This window comes from Colias philodice, chromosome 13 (genome assembly GCF_061535455.1).
Source record: "Colias philodice isolate Cphi_HAF_F1 chromosome 13, ilColPhil1 Martin Lab GWU primary, whole genome shotgun sequence".
In the NCBI taxonomy this organism is placed as follows: domain Eukaryota; kingdom Metazoa; phylum Arthropoda; class Insecta; order Lepidoptera; family Pieridae; genus Colias; species Colias philodice.
The window spans coordinates 1,554,537-1,571,568 of NC_143098.1; the positions used below are offsets into that span (position 1 = coordinate 1,554,537).

The 17,032-nt window shown below is 35.3% G+C and overlaps 2 protein-coding genes across 3 annotated transcripts in view; one reads left to right on the forward strand and one right to left on the reverse strand.

The window, feature by feature from the left end:
- Positions 1–621: 621 nt before the first annotated feature.
- Pkc53E (Protein C kinase 53E) overlaps positions 622–17,032 on the reverse strand; it is a 162,915-nt gene continuing 146,504 nt past the window's right edge. Inside the window, exons 4-13 of the mRNA XM_089702146.1 lie at positions 13,232–13,343; positions 10,820–10,948; positions 10,086–10,282; positions 9,409–9,726; positions 8,879–9,052; positions 5,362–5,453; positions 4,427–4,793; positions 3,514–3,678; positions 2,572–2,728; positions 622–1,866 (exon numbers count right to left, since the gene is read on the reverse strand). Of these exons, the coding sequence (XP_089558272.1) occupies positions 2,576–2,728; positions 3,514–3,678; positions 4,427–4,793; positions 5,362–5,453; positions 8,879–9,052; positions 9,409–9,726; positions 10,086–10,282; positions 10,820–10,948; positions 13,232–13,343 (1,707 nt within the window). The 3' untranslated portion in view covers positions 622–1,866; positions 2,572–2,575. The remainder of the gene's footprint in view (positions 1,867–2,571; positions 2,729–3,513; positions 3,679–4,426; positions 4,794–5,361; positions 5,454–8,878; positions 9,053–9,408; positions 9,727–10,085; positions 10,283–10,819; positions 10,949–13,231; positions 13,344–17,032) is intronic.
- Positions 15,311–16,972, forward strand: LOC149483193 (uncharacterized). 2 transcript variants are annotated; one of them, XM_089702160.1, is made up of 3 exons: positions 15,311–15,604; positions 15,720–16,207; positions 16,419–16,461. In XM_089702160.1, exons 1-3 carry the CDS (start codon positions 15,421–15,423, stop codon positions 16,449–16,451), a joined length of 705 nt encoding a protein of 234 aa, XP_089558286.1. In that variant the 5' UTR covers positions 15,311–15,420; the 3' UTR covers positions 16,452–16,461. The 2 variants fall into 2 exon arrangements, with proteins under 2 accessions (XP_089558286.1, XP_089558285.1); XM_089702159.1 differs by having other exon boundaries at positions 15,720–16,972.

Below are 17,032 nucleotides of genomic sequence, written 5' to 3' on the forward strand. Positions count from 1 at the left end.
TAACACACTTTTTAATGAACGCCACATTATAATTATTGTTCATTTTAACACTCACAAGTAATACTGATAACTACAGGCTATTTCAACACGTATTTTATAATTTTTATTAGAAAATTGCATGAATCGCGCGCGTGCATTGAAGTTGACTCGAGTGTTTGTTTATATTATAGAAGTGGAAACTGGCAACATCGCGCCGCGCGCGCAATCGCTGTCCTGCCGGGCGGTAAAAACGAACCGGCAACGTTTGCGGGTGCGGCGCTCCGAATTTTGCTACTTTTCCATAGAAAATCTTTTGTTTCACGCGCAGGGCTCTGGCAAAACCCTCTCTTTCACTCCTATTGGATTTCGTATTAGGAAATGTACTAAATCTTTTTTCATTGGAGCGCAATCGTGAGCGCTCCGCTTCGCGCGTTACATAATACAGTAGGTAATATACAGGTGTATGGGATGATGGAATGATGGATATATTCATTGGTATTAACAGTAGTTTTAAAGATTACGATTGATTTTAAATAGTAATAATTAATGTTAATAATTAAATTAAGGAGTATGATTTTATTATAATTATTTATGGGAGTTCACTGCACCAGCGCTCCTTAGGGCGAGCCGCCTCTGGAAGCCATATCGAAAATTTAAAACTTACAATACGCGAAAGTTTTAGAGGCTTCAGTTATCTATGTCATTTAATTAGTTCACTTTAGAATCGAATGCTTCACATTTTAAAATTCACATTTATACTAGCGAGATTTTATATTTTAAATGTATTTATTTAATTTACGATATTAATAATTTTAAGTTAGTAAGGCTATTTATTTCTTAAATTTTAGCCAAAGCTGTATTACGCGATTATGTTAAATTACAAAAAAAAAATACATGATAATATAGTATTATAGTTAAGAAAAAAACAAATAAAACAATTTAAAATAACCGCGTAATAGAAAGTCTCAAATTCAAAAACGCACACATACCTAACGTATAATTAAATAACAAAACGTAATTCTTAAAATTAATGAAAACTTAAACAGCCTAAATACAGCCGTATAGATTATTAACAATCTCAATAAAATTAAATCGAGATTCTGTATGAGACAATAAAATATATTTTTTTCGGGAATAGCGATCTTACTCGAGGTAAATAATTTACCAATCTATTCATTTTTACCACGCGTGACGTGTTAACTCAACGACGCTCTGAGTTGAAATGACGAAAAAATGCAAAAAAATGTCAAATCAAACATACCGCTACCCCCGATAATACTTAACAACAATAAAACATAAAAAATAAATAAATAACAATAATTACATTAGATCTAAGCCATCCGCACGACACGACATACACACTGATATGTGAAATACGATTATAGACTTTAAAACGATACCAATAAAGGCGAGAAACGCGTAAAGTTAAAAAAATAACATGATATAAAAATCGTATGAATAGAAGTGGCCCCAAGATCGCGATATTTAATGGAGAAATTAAAATAAAGTTAAAAAGCATTTACATGAACTAGCAAAAAAAAACATAGATACTTAAAGATCGACAGACTAAATTAGAGAGCTTACACAAGTATTGCTTTACAGTTGATAAACAACAAAATTATTGCCACGATTAAATAATACTAAACCAAGTCATGTCGCTAGGGATGGGAAATACTTGACTAATACCACTCGTAAAATAAATCACTATAACACGGGAATGAGCAATTGAAACGAGATTTCGAAGAGCAGTTTTGGTGTCGAGTCCATATGAGTGAGTGAGATAGACACGATGTATCATATGAGCGACAGAGACAGACAATAGTTGGTGATTTCAAGGCCAATACGTCAGTCACGCTAAAATATACCGAGAGTGATGTTTCGTTTGACCTGGAACAAATATTTTATTATTTTAATAAACAATCAACGAACAAATTAATAATCAGTTATTTGCAAATCTTATTAATTTTGAATCGTCATTAACCATTGAAAACAATAAGCAACTGTACTCACAATAGCATATTATAAGGTCGTCAAAATTATCCGAACGTTGTATAAAAAACTCATTGAAATTATCAATTTATCTTGTGGTAGAAATATTCAAGTGTATCGCTTATTAGAAAACTCTGCCTAATACAAACTTAGGCAGAGTTTTGCTTCGGACAATTTTTGAGTGAGATTGTGAGTCTAGTTGTTTATTGTACATAAATGTACTTTTACAGATGTTTTTATCAAGTTTAACACCTAGGATGGCGCTGCTATTCATGTCAACCACAGATGTCAACATTACCAAAAGTACCCCGCTCGTCTCAGTAATACTGCACCAGATCGTTGAAGAAAAGTATAAAACAAAGTCGCTTTCCGCTGTCTGTAGGCTTAGATTTTTAACACTAAGCAAGGGATTTTGATGCAGTTTTGAAGTGAAACTTCTTTAGGCGCGTTGAAAGTAAATTTTCTCATTTGCGTCATGGCGATACCGTGCGTCATGGAGTAAGGCGACGATTTTGGTATCTTTGAATCTTACCAAAGAAGTTTTACTTCTGACACGTGTGCTCGGCACACACGCTCTTTATTATTTATTATTCATTTCCTCACCAGTTCACACGTGCTGCACGTACTCCGGGTTAAGGAAGCTGAAGCCCATGAACTCTGTCTGGTCGAGGTTCATCATGAACAGCTTGTCGGTCGGCGTTAACTCCGTCTTTTCGCCCGTGAACTGCTTGTCGAAGTTCGACACGTCCTTGCGGTGTTTCTGCAAATTGGGAAATAAATAATAAACATAACAACGTTACAAATATAAAAAAGACGTGTGGCACTCGGGGACTGCTGCAGTAAAGCTATTGCATGCTATGCCTTCAAGCCACACCTTCGCGCCCGTCATCGTGGGGAGCGTGAGGTTTTTTCGTTACGGAATTTCTGGATTCGGTCACCGCGCTCAAGGCCCGCGATAGAAGCTATGCAATAGCTTAAAAATAATTCTGTAGGTAGTTGCTTGTAATAAGAAATGAGTGTGTGTGTCCACGCCTGAATATGCACGTTTCATATTTGTTATTGGGCAAATCGTTATCATTATGCGTATTTGTGTGTGTTTGTAAAAGCCTTTTGTGTGTTTATGCACGTCTGTGCGCGTGTGTGCGTGATTATCTGCATACGATATGGATATTGGTGTGATTTCACGTGTATACGTTATTTGTATATTTGTATATATTATGTTAATGTCTACGTCTGTGTTTTTGTCTGTGTACGTTACACATCTCTCTGTGTATGCATGTTTGTGTTCTTATCTATGTATAAGAATGCGCATAATAAATAAATAACTTTATTGACATTAAAAAAAATAGGTACAGCTTATACATATATGAATCCATAGGCATACAATTAATTAAATACTGTGTCTCAAGAGCCAGTGGTTTCTCCCATTAATTTCGAATTTAAGTAATTTAAGAAAATTTTTAAAAATAACAAATAAAGGTAAGTGGAGAGCGCTTCAATGTTTGTGTGTGTATGTGTGAGCGTGTCTGTGTGTCCGTCACTCACGATCTTAGGCTTGAAGGGCGGCTGCACATCCCTCTGCTCGACCCGCGCCCAGTCGATCCGGCGGAAGAACGGGTGCGTGCGCACGTCCTCCTCGCCGCGCGACCCGCAACCGAGACGCTTTAGCGGTACTTTCGTTAGGAACGACTTGCACGCGTCTTTCGCTTCCTGTAATAATCAAACAATCACGTTAAAAATACACAAGAAAAATAACAGTTTACTATGAAAAGGTTATGGACTCAGCATATGGTGAAAACAATGACCAAAAGGCCAGTGCTTTCACCGGCCAGTGCTTTCAAAGGCCAGTAGTTTTCAATGATACTTGCACGCGCTCTGTGCTTCCTGCAAGACGATAATAACGGTCTCTAATCGAAATTTTTATACAATAACGATGGAGTTTTAAATGATAGAGAAACGACGGAATACTATCGTCACCGTCATTATCATTAGGCTATGAATCTACATAAAGAAGATGACGAGAATCTTAAATAAAAATATACTATCGTTAATATAATATCGAAAGAAGGGTGGTCCTAAGTAAGATCCTTGAGGTACACCTAAAGGAAATTCCAAAAGTAAAGATAATTTTGAAAAGTTTGATTGCGATTAAGAATATAAGACCTTATGCAGTGTAAAATATTACCAATACATAATTAAATGTCGGTTCGATAAAATTGTTTTTTTATTAAAAGAAAATGATTTACTTTGTCGAATGCTCACAAAAAATCTGTATTTACATCAAACAAAAAAGCTTTCTGGAGTACCTTAATCTAGCTATAGAGCATAAGAAAGGTTACCACAACAATTCGGGTAACCTTTCTTATGTTCTTATGTACTAACTTGTGCAAAGTTTAAACTCTACTACTTCTAAAAACTTATTTCCATTTCTTTACCAAGACAAAACAAAACCACAAACCTTGCTCAGCGTCTTCGGATACGACACGCTATTGTCCGTAATAGCAGCGAACAGTTCCTCTTCATCCTCCCCATCGAAGGGAGGCTGTCCCACCAGCATCTCATACAAGAGCACCCCATAGGCCCACCAATCCACAGATTTCCCATACGGCTGGTATAAAATAATCTCCGGGGCGATATAATCTGGTGTACCACAGAAGGTCTTGGTGGTTTTATCACCAGTGATGCCCTCTTTGCACATGCCGAAGTCAGCGATCTTGATGTGGCCATCTTGGTCGAGGAGAACATTGTCAAGCTTTAGATCTCGGTAGATAATGCCGCGGGAGTGCAGGAAGAAAAGGCCTATTGCGATCTCAGCCGCGTAGAAGCTGAAAAGTTGAGATTTTAATGATTATAATATGTATTTATAGAAACTTGTGAATTGGTTATGCCATCGAGACAAAGGTTATGAAATTGGTGGTCATAAAAATATCACTACAGGAATACTGCTGTATTATTATTTTTTATTTTAAAAATGAGTATTAAGGGTTTTAATGAAAATACAAAACATGAGATGCCGGTGTATACTCTAAATAATTTTTTGAACAGACTTGCTTCATTAATAAAACGGCGTAACTAAAATTCGTTCAAACAATTTGTTACCGATGTAGTGACAGGTAAGAATTTGAGTGAAAATATATTAGTTATTGCAAATGTAATCGTATAAAAAGGACGTTGAAAAAAAAAGACGGGTTGCACTCCGGGAGTGCCGGCAGAAGTGAAAAGTTGATTATTAACGTTGAGCATGTTTGATATCCATCCGTCTTACGCTTTTTCGATCAGGTCACGTGTCCTGACGCGAGTTTAAGATTTTATACCCATTACAGAAAAAGTGCTTAACGCCGCTAAAGAAGTTTTCACTTCAAAAATTGATCATAATGGGACAAATAAACTTACACAGCCACCGGTTCCTTGAATTTGCCGCACTGCTGGATCTGGAACATGAGATCTCCGCCGTTCACGTACTCCATCACGAAGTACAGACGATCCTATGAAATTAATTTAATATTTGTGATATTGATCAAAGTTAAGGGATCACTCTAACCCTATAGATACTTAAGACAAAAATAATAGGTTAAATTATTTCTATTGTCTTGAAATGATCGCAGCGATTATTAGGCCAGTGGAAATTAACATTAAATTCGCAAAGCACGATGTAGATTTGAATTTTTGGTATGTTGTTTGGATCAGTTAGGGTGATGTAAATCCCAATTTGCAACTTCGAAAAAGTTGTGCTCGCTGCGCACCACGTGATAAACTGCGAAAATTTTGGACTTTTTTCACTTTTTGCTCTAAAAGTCATAAACTATGCGTTTCCGACAAGTATGATTCAGTACATAAATTAAGGTTATTAAATTTGCAACAATTTAAGCCTAACTGCAGCTCTCTAAACCTTATAACGACTAAACTGTGGCCATTCGAAGATGGTTCATTTTTCCCGAAATATCGAAATTTTTAGTTTTGCTCCCGTTTGAAGCAAAATATTGGCAAAAACCGCTCGTTCTATGAGAAGTTCGTATAATAAAGTTGTAGTGCATTTAATTTTCTTTCATAAGAGCATAGAACAAAGTCTGTGAGACAAATATTTCACACACAATATCTGAAAAACAAAAAGAAGGTAGAAATAGATTTTTAAAGAATTGAAACTGAGAGCATATAAAATCATAAAAAGAATAATACTTTTTCATTTGCAGGATAGGTAATTAACAAAATTACAAAATTTGGGAAAGTAGGAAAAAAGATTATACGCAAATAATAAACTGCGAAAATTTTGGACTTTTTTCACTTTTTGCTCTAAAAGTCATAAACTATGCGTTTCCGACAAGTATCATTCAGTACATAAATTAAGGTTATTAAATTTGCAACAATTTAAGCCTAATTAAAGCTCTCTAAATCTTATAGCGACTAAACTGTGGCCATTCGAAGATGGTTCATTTTTCCCGAAATATTGAAATTTTTAGTTTTGCTCCCGTTTGAAGCAAAATATTGGCAAAAACCGCTCGTTCTATGAGAAGGTCGTATAATAAAGTTGTAGTGCATTTAATTTTCTTTCATTAGAGCATAGAACAAAGTCTGTGAGACAAATAGTTCACTCACAATATCTGAAAAACAAAAAGAAGGTAGAAATAGATTTTTAAGGAATTGAAACTGAGGGCATATAAAATCATAAAAAGGATAAGGGTGCACTCACACACATCAGTCACCGTCAAGTCACCGATGACTGATCGGTGACGGTTTGTGTACGTATCCACAAACACCAGTCACCGTCATGTTGTCCGTCAGTCACGTCGCCGGTTTGACTGAATCATTGAACACATACATCAGGTTAGTCAGTGATTAGACGTGTGTCACGCTAGAGAACATGTAGCAATTGACGGTAGCACGACGCTGACTGAACTGAGACGTGACGGCACCGGGTGAGTGGGGATAAAAGTATGATACATGTATGGAAAGATTATTTGACGTGCCTGACCGGTGACGTCACTGATAGATTTCGTGCCGGCGACTGTCGTGTGGGAACAGAGTCATACTAGAACTATTGATACATATTTTTTTTTAATCCTGTCCGGTGACGTGCCGTGACGGTGACTGATGTGTGTGAGTGCACCCTAAGGGTGCACTCACACACATCAGTCACCGTCAAGTCACCGATGACTGATCGGTGACGGTTTGTGTACGTATCCACAAACACCAGTCACCGTCATGTTGTCCGTCAGTCACGTCGCTGGTTTGACTGAATCATTGAACACATACATCAGGTTAGTGAGTGATTAGACGTGTGTCACGCTAGAGAACATGTAGCAATTGACGGTAGCACGACGCTGACTGAACTGAGACGTGACGGCACCGGGTGAGTGGGGATAAAAGTATGATACATGTATGGAAAGATTATTTGACGTGCCTGACCGGGGACGTCACTGATAGATTTCGTGCCGGCGACTGTCGTGTGGGAACAGAGTCATACTAGAACTATTGATACATATTTTTTTTTAATCCTGTCCGGTGACGTGCCGTGACGGTGACTGATGTGTGTGAGTGCACCCTAATACTTTTTCATTTGCAGTATAAGTAATTAACAAAATTACAAAGCTAATTAAATTTGCAACAATTTAAGCCAAACCGCAGCTGTCTAAACCTTATAACAACTAAGCTGTGGCCTTTCAAAGATAGTCAGTTTTTCCCGAAAATTTCAAATTTTTAGTTTTGCTCCCGTTTGAACCAAAATATTGGCAAAAACCGCTCGTTCTATGAGAAAGTCGTATAATAAAGTTGTAGTGCATTTAATTTTCTTTCATTAGAACGTAGAACAAAGTCTGTGAGACAAATAGTTCACTCACAATATCTGAAAAACAAAAAGAAGGTAGAAATAGATTTTTAAAGAATTGAAACTGAGGGCATATAAAATCATAAAAAGGATAATACTTTTTCATTTGCAGGATAGGTAATTAACAAAATTAAATTTTCTACAACTTTATTTTATGATCTTCTCATAGAACGAGCGGTTTTGCCAATATTTTGGTTCAAACGGGAGCAAAACTAAAAATCAGAAAATTTCGGGAAAAACTGACTATCTTTGAAAGGCCACAGCTGTTATAAGGTTTGTTATAAGTCAGTTGTTATAAGGTTTAGAGAGCTGCGGTTAGGCTTAAATTGTTGCAAATTTAATTATCTTTGTAATTTTGTTAATTACAAATCCTGCAAATGAAAAAGTATTATCCTTTTTATGATTTTATATGCCCTCAGTTTCAATTCTTTAAAAATCTATTTCTACCTTCTTTTTGTTTTTCAGATATTGTGAGTGAACTATTTATCTCACAGACTTTGTTCTATGCTCTTATGAAAGAAAATTAAATGCACTACAACTTTATTATACGAACTTCTCATAGAACGAGCGGTTTTTGCCAATATTTTGCTTCAAACGGGAGCAAAACTAAAAATTTCAATATTTCGGGAAAAATGAACCATCTTCGAATGGCCACAGTTTAGTCGTTATAAGGTTCAGAGAGCTGCGGTTAGGCTTAAATTGTTGCAAATTTAATAACCTTAATTTATGTACTGAATCATACTTGTCGGAAACGTATAGTTTATGACTTTTAGAGCAAAAAGTGAAAAAAGTCCAAAATTTTCGCAGTTTATCACGTGGTGCGCAGCGAGCACAACTTTTTCGAAGTTGCAAATTGGGATTTACATCACCCTAACTGATCCAAACAACATACCAAAAATTCAAATCTACATCGTGCTTTGCGAATTTAGGGTTTTTTAGTGTCGATTTCTACTGGCCTATATGATTCATGTTACACTGAAAGTCGCAGATGATCCGAAGTCTAGTTTTTTCTATTTGTAAACAAAATAATCAATTCAAAACAATTCAAACAAATTCCCATAGAGAATATTCTACTTCTTTTTGACTCACCATAGTCTGGAAGCAAGAATGCAGTTGCACCAAGAACGGCGGCTTGCTGCTGAGCGCCAGAACACGCTTCTCCACCATCGTGCATTCCACATCATCGTCCTGTATGATGATGTCCTTCTTTAGGATCTTGATGGCGTATAACTCGTCTGTACCACGACGTTCCGCTAGCATCACCTGGAATATTTATAAAAAAATATATATTATACGGTTGAATTGAGAACCTCCTCCTTTTTTGAAGTCGGTTAAAAATATAAAGGTACTTTGTAAGCCGTGTAAAAGATGTCGATATTAGATATGGATTCAGATTTATTATGTTTCACACATAAGTGTAACATTTTATTTTTCTTCTATGTGTAACATTTTCCTAAAACCCTATCATATCGGAATTTGATAAGTGGTCAAAAATTTCACGTTTATTCATAAAAAAATTGATCGTATCGATTACCTACGTTGTAATTTCACAACAATATGAATGAGAAATTTGAATGAATTTTCACAAAGAATAATGAACAGCAAATGTTACAACACACCTTTCCAAACGATCCTTTGCCCAGTACCATAATAAAGTTGAAATCAGTCGCTCGGATGACATCAGCGGCTGCCATATTATGGGGCACCTCTCGATCAGGCGGTGGTGGTCTACGGGCCTGAACGTTGGTTGCCTTCATTTGGTTCTTCAACTGAGCCAAGTCTGCGCCTTCCTCTGGCACAGGGACATTGTAGTAGTCACCTTCCTCTTGGGTGAGGAGCTTGAACCAGCCGTCCGCGGGAGCCTTCATCAGCTCGGATATCCCGAAGGAAAGTGAGCCCATGAAGTCGTTGCGGGAGGTACGATCCCAATCCCAAATCTGTAACGCATATGGCTATGCTGTGAGACGAAGGCAGATTAGAAAAATCAAATATTATTGAGGAGGAAATTTTAAACATGAATTTTAAAATGATTAAAAAAAAGTTACATAATATGTTCAAATAAATTAGATATTTATATTTACATGATGTTTGTAGTGAAATAATAACCAAGTATAAAAAAACTCGGTGTACTGATTTTATGAATCAAGGCTAGCGAACGATATTTTTTAGGGAAAAAGACCTCTCCATACAAGGTGAAATAAATAAATAAAATCTTCAGCTTTAAAATATTAGTATGGATATTCTTATTTGATTGCTTCTTCTACCAATTAACGTGTTCAATACAATTTCTTGTTACCTCAAGCAGCAACCGCCTGTCCTTGTCCTCAGGCTTGAGATCGAAGGTGAGCGTCTCATTCCACTCCGGATTCAGCGTGCTGCGGATCGTCTTGGTTTTTTTCTTGACATTGTCCGAGTCCGGGATCAGTTTGAGCTTCACGTAGGGGTCGGACAGGCCGTTCGGGTCCATCGGTATCAGGTTGCGGCCCTGCTTCACTGTGGACGCGTGACGGGTTAAGTGTACCGTCTTCAATGTCAAGAATGGTGTGATTAAGGTTGCGTATATTGGGAAGCGTGCCCGAATGTTATTAGTTTATGATATAATAGTATGTTGATATTGTACTTTGCAAAATCTTAAGGATAAAATAGGCAACGAGAGAATCAAGAAATTTTCATAAGAAAAAGCTACCTCCAATAAATACGGTACGGTACGGTACAGATATTTAAACTTTTTATTTTAGATATTTAACTTTTTATTTATGGTAAAACAAAAAAGTACCTAGTCTTTATTATGTGATACTTATATAATATTTGCAATTGATCCATACTCTCTAAATCATTTTGGTTGATTCTGATTACTCAAACCACCTCAATGAAATGTGGGGATATAAAAATATTATATCGAATTTGCAAGCAAAAAACTGGTAAGTACATTCTTACTATTCAGATTACCTAAACTAGGCGTGTGTTAACTCTATATTTTTTCTTTGTATATATTTTTTATTACATATCATTCTAATCTACGTAACTCACCGACTACAGTGAGCTTGTTGCCGACACACGACACGGTGAGCTGTATGCGCCCGCGCCGCTCCGTGTGGTCGCAGCCGCAGAGGTTCGGCACCGACTCCTCGCACCGCTTGTGCACGTTCATGTCGCATGCTGTTGTTTTATTGTTGTTTAGTATTAAGATAATTTGTGTGGTATATTGTTGGAATTCAGAAGGGTGCTGTAACGAAGCTTGAAAGTGAACTTGAAGCTTTTAGTGGCATGGAAGTCGTACAATAAAATAAAAGTATGTTGCAAAATGGAATTTTAACTGGCATACGGAAATAATTTTGCCTGTTAATTGAATATGCCTTCACTTCTGCTGATGACAATATTCTCTTAAATCCTAATGAATTTCTACCATAAAGTAATCGATATAATATGTACTATAATGGCATTATAAATAATATAAGTCCACGCGTTAAAATCGTGGAAAAAATCCTAACGAAGAAACATATAAAAGATTTTGAGTGTGAATCAAGTAATGAAAAAATATAACATTCCAATATTAGTTTCGTATTTCTATTAATCAATTTTTTTCGACGAAACAATACCTTTTCAAAACCTTCATGTGTAATATTAAAATAGAAAATATCTGGGTCATTCGATGTGATTTACGTTATACAAAAAAAACTAGCTTTTAGTGCAGTGCATTTGCTAATGATGCGTTTCTATGTGAAAGTGCTAAAGTGTAATTATAGTGAAAAAGCTTTCGTTCCTTGGATTAAATAGTTCTTATACCATTAGCGATCTAATGAAAAATCTGAAGTAATTTGTTAACTTGGCGTGTAATCGAACAAGTTTTAATTAAGTTTGTATCAAATATAGTATTTTATTAGAAATAAAGAAAACATTGATAATGTCCAATGTTAAAGGATAATCATTTTAATCCAATACGACAGTGGAACTATATGATAAAAAGTAAAGCATAATCTTATGAAGACACTTTTAAGCGTATTGTTATGATGGATCATGATATTATATATCATAATTGATAATTAGTGTTTTTTGTGTTTGTTTTAACACTAGTATTCAACTAAAGAAATTAAAGAATTTAAATTACGCATTATACATATTACTTTTTTTAAACTGATCATCTGAAACATATACTTTTAATATTTAATAAATCACGATAAAAAATCGATTAAAGCCTTTCACCCTAAAGGCTTAAAGCCCCTGTAATTCCCCGTAAAATATATCTAGATCACGTAAAATGCTATCATGCACATGCATTCGAACTAGCACTTTGCACGCGGCTGTCGGCGCATAAATTATCACGATCCATTACAATGTTGTCCATTAGTAAATACTTGGACAGGATTAGTGAAATATTCGGTGCGAATATTAATATATATATTATTATATTATAGCTTATACCTAAAGTTAAAGCGTGCAAGATTATGCTATCGTGCAATTGCTATTTGACAAGTATAAAAATCTTCTCAAAAATTGTCATGAGTTAATTTTTCAATATGAACAGTTAAAATGATAATCAATTAATTCTATCGTATCAGAATTCAATGGTTTCATGTAAATCTATAACGTCTGATACTTTAATAAGATTACACTTGTCAAATAGCAGATGCAAGCGTAACAAAGGGAGTTCGTTAATCAAGAAACATTAAACACAATCAATTACGCAGGCGGGAGCGAAAGACAATCGTGGAAAATAACTAAATGAAATAAATTAAAATTGAATGAAGCAAGAAATATGAAGCGATAAGACAAAAGTAATTAATTTATCCAAAGGAACAGTGGGATCTTCAAGGCCTCTGACAGTTCAATTTAATATCGAAACGGTAGAGACACCTTTGTTTTCCTCGATTTTCGTGCAAACGGATATCAAAATCTAAAGGTATACAACGGGGTTGTTTATTGTCAAGTCAACAAGTCAGTGCAGTCAACATTTTGCGGCCGTGTCGGGCATCTACACATCGATCAGTGTTCAAGTCTCCGCCATTGAACCAGTATGCGTCTCTAACACCGTCATGTACCTCCACACTTATATCCCTGGTGCGCTAGACCGTGTAGCATCGAGCCACAGTGGTCGCAAAACGTGGGGGCTATAAATGTCCAATTGTTCCATTTGTGGGGGGCGTACGCGGCCTTTGGAAAATAAGAACAATGAAAACAAGCTGATAGATGAAAGAAAAGAGCGTGTGTGCGGAGCACACGTGTCAGAAGTGAAATTTCTTTGGCAAGATACAAAGATACCAAAATCTGTCTTACCCCGTGACATGACGGTATTGCCATGATGCGACCTTGAAATTTTACTATCAACCCAAAGAAGTTTCACTTCTAAACTTGGCTAGAGAGTAAGATAAAGATAGCGTGGACGGCACCAGCGAGCTGCGAATGAAGAGAAGCGTTAAAGCGAAGCTCCGTAGCCCGGAGTACCTTGACACTTGAGGCCCTGGTGGAGGAGCCCGTAGAGCAGCGAGCCGCAGTGGTCGCAGAACGTCGGCGACGAGTACGTGCACGATTTGAAGTTGTGCCTGGTACGAGTGTCCTGTTGTGGTACATGTAAAATACGCCTGTTTTAATCTAGAATATGACCGAATGAAATGCTTTACCCAGTTCGCTTCCATGCTGTGAACGTTTGGTTCTTCAGTCAACACAGTGTTTTATACTGTTCTTCAACAAATCTATTATATTATCATTAGTCTTACCACTACAATAATTTTTTAGGCAATTTATTAACTACTCGATTCAAGCATACGTTAACGTAGACAAGTTTTATCCCCTTCTATTTATACGTCAAATAAACACGAAAAATGTACCTATTTAAATTTTATTCAAACAATATTTTATGGCAAAATTTCGCAAAACTTATCCAGTTATTTAAATTCAGTAAAATCCCTGCACAATCATAATCGCAGCAATATTCGCCATAAAAGTGAATGTAGAACATCCTGTTTTTGGGAATAAAACCTTTACGGTCCATAAACGGGCCCGACACGCGATAAACATAACACTTGAAGGATTTTAGTAAGGACCCTTTAACGAAATTATAGACCCTAGACTTGGACATAAACACTATCTTATATCTAGTAGAATGCAGATAATAACAAAACCGAATTGTCTTTTTGTTAAAGAATCCGTCGGAAAAAAAAAACTAAAACCATTAATACAATCTATGAATAAAATGAAGTCCCATGTCCCCATCTCGTGATTATACATATAATTTTTTTAAACTGATGTCCAATTCTTTAGCTATATTTCAATAAAAATGTTAGTATTGTTATTAAATTTGTAATGTGGGCAACAATTCAATTTTTCAATGCCTTTGAGATGACAATCCACCAAAATATTCGTCAACTTTCACCAATAACGTTCTTTGCTCCAAAAAATCCACTACCCATAAGCCAGCCAAATTTCTCCAACTTTCTATCAAAATTGCTTCCAAACTTTTATCGAGATTAGTTTTACCATGCACAAAGCAGGCATTTACAGATTACACGGATAGCCAAATTCTTTCAAAGATTAACCGCACTTTTATACAGGAACCATTAAAACTTTTTGATTGTTTCTCCGAAAAACTTTGGCGCGAATTACTGGGAGGTGTCAATTCGTGGCGCGAATATTTTGGGCTTATTATACCTTGAAATTGAGTTTATGTTATTCGTATTTTCTAGTGCGTAAATAATGGAGTTAATGTTGACTTTTCTTCCTTTATTGTTTGTTTTTATTTCTATGGGTGTTACTATTTATTCAAACTGAAGAGTTTATGGTTGTCACCATAAACTCTTCAGTTTGAATTAAATTTCATAAATTGCTATCAAGAATACTGCATGAATTTTATACGCCAATAAGAAATTTAATCTTTTTATAGTCTCAGTTATGTTCTATTAGAATAAAACTAACATTTTCAACTTAATTTTCACATTATACACCGGAAAAAACCTTTTTTAGTTATTCATATTATAGGTATTTATTTAGTCACATCCGATTTACAATCTCAAAATTATTCACAATTCAATATAGCATTCCTTATGTTTTCCTACAGCTAATATTAATTACAACAATAAAAATATTGCTCCAGTGAGCAATCCTTATTAAGGGCTCTCATTAATTACGCAAAATAAATTCCCGTTCAATTTAGAGTAATGTTACCGCGATACAAAAACAAGATTGATGTTCAACAATTACTCTTTTCATATTTGGATTAAATTTCAAATTGGATATTGTTATTTATTGGCATTATGAATAAAAATGTATACGATATTTTATATTTTATTTTCTCGAATCTTATAATGTTAATATATCACGTAATGTTTCTAAATTAAAAATTAAAATATAGCACTATCTAAATCTTGTAAGCTCTTCTGTTTTGTAAAAGCAGTTAATAAACTGATTTTTGAACGATTGTTAAATAGTTTATTTATATTATGACGAGTTAACTTGAATAAGGGCCGATTTTTCAATGCTTGGATAAAACTTATTCGTCGAATAATGTATAAAACTACCATTTTAAAAAGTATTCTAATGGGGAAGACAACTGTCAAAGTGGCGCTGTATACGATTGTTCCAAAGTATCTGTCAAATTGTATAGCATCATAAAGAATTTCTTCACAAATATCATCAAAATGACTAAATGTTGTGTAATTGGGTGTAAAAACGTTGGCATTCACAAATTCCCAATAAATCTTACTATAAGAAGAAAGTGGATAGCTGCCGTAAGGATTAAAAACTTTGAGCCTAAAAAAACGACGAGGTTATGTCGAGATCATTTTCATGAAAATGACTATCAATCATTAAGTGTGACTACAGGTGAGTGTTATAAACGTTAGTTCTTTCATTTAAGATAGCCTCTGTAAACCTAAATTAATAACATTACATAATGTCAAAAAAACATAATAATAATAATTGTTCATCTTGTTTTTAGGTTTGCCTTGTGCACACAAGTTTTTAAAGAAAGACGCAGTACCGAGTCTCTTTTCATGGAACCAAAAAAAAATATCAGCCAGTGCTTGTGCAAGAGACGAAAGACATGCAAAAAGGAACCTTCAAAAGGTTTGTCAACAGCAATCAAGTGAACATCCATCTACTTCAAGTGACCCACAGCCTTCAACATCTACAGGCCCACAGCCATCGACTTCTCAAGATCCACAATATATAATGGAATATCAAAGAGAGTTAGAAATTTCTTCCCTTGATCCACCTGTTGATTGTGGTGACAATGTTAATCAAAATAAACAATCATCAGTTGCTACTCAGACTGCCACAATGCTGTCTCTTTTTTCAGCAGATATTTTACTAAGCGATGAAGAGTCAGTAAAGTTTTACACTGGCTTAGAAAATTATGAAAGATTTCAATTTGTTCTATCAACATTACTGCCAATGGCAAATCATCTTAAATACAGGTGGAGTGGGGTAAGTGGAGTTTCAACTGAAGATCAGTTTCTTATGATGCTGATAAAACTTCGAAGAGCAAGTACTGATCTTGAACTTTCTAAAATGTTTGGTATCAGTAAGACACAAGTTTCAAACATTTTCATCACGTGGGTGAACTTCGTCAATGACTTATGGTCAATGATAGACATTTGGCCTCAAAGAGACCTTGTTCATTTTTACATGCCAGCAGAGTATAAAGAAAACAAAATGCCAACAAGGGTGATTATAGACTGCACAGAGATACCCATCACAAAACCAAGTGACCCAAAATCACAGCAAATTACTTTTAGCAATTATAAAAATAAAAATACAATAAAGTTTTTAGTGGGCTCTACCCCTGGAGGATTGTTATCCTATTGTTCTGAGGGCTTTGGTGGCTCAATTAGTGATCGGCAAATGATTGAGAGAAGCAAGCTGTTGAAATTGTGCGATGAAGGAGATAGTATAATGGCAGACCGAGGCTTTAATGTTCAGGACCTATTTGCATCCAAAAATATTGGTATAAATATACCTAGTTTCTTACGTGGGAAAGCTCAATTGCCAGGTCTTGCTCTTTTACATGACAGGAAAATAGCCTCACAACGTGTACATATAGAGCGCTTAATTGGATTAACCAAGACATATAAGATATTAAAAAATGACCTTAATGCTTACTATGTGCCGTTAGCTTCGAAAATATTTTTTATATGTTTAATGTTGTGTAATTTCCGAGAGTGCATTGTAAAATAAAATAAAACTCATAAATAAATTTTAGCTGTTTTTATTTTATTATAATAATCTTTATATAAATATTTATTTATGATT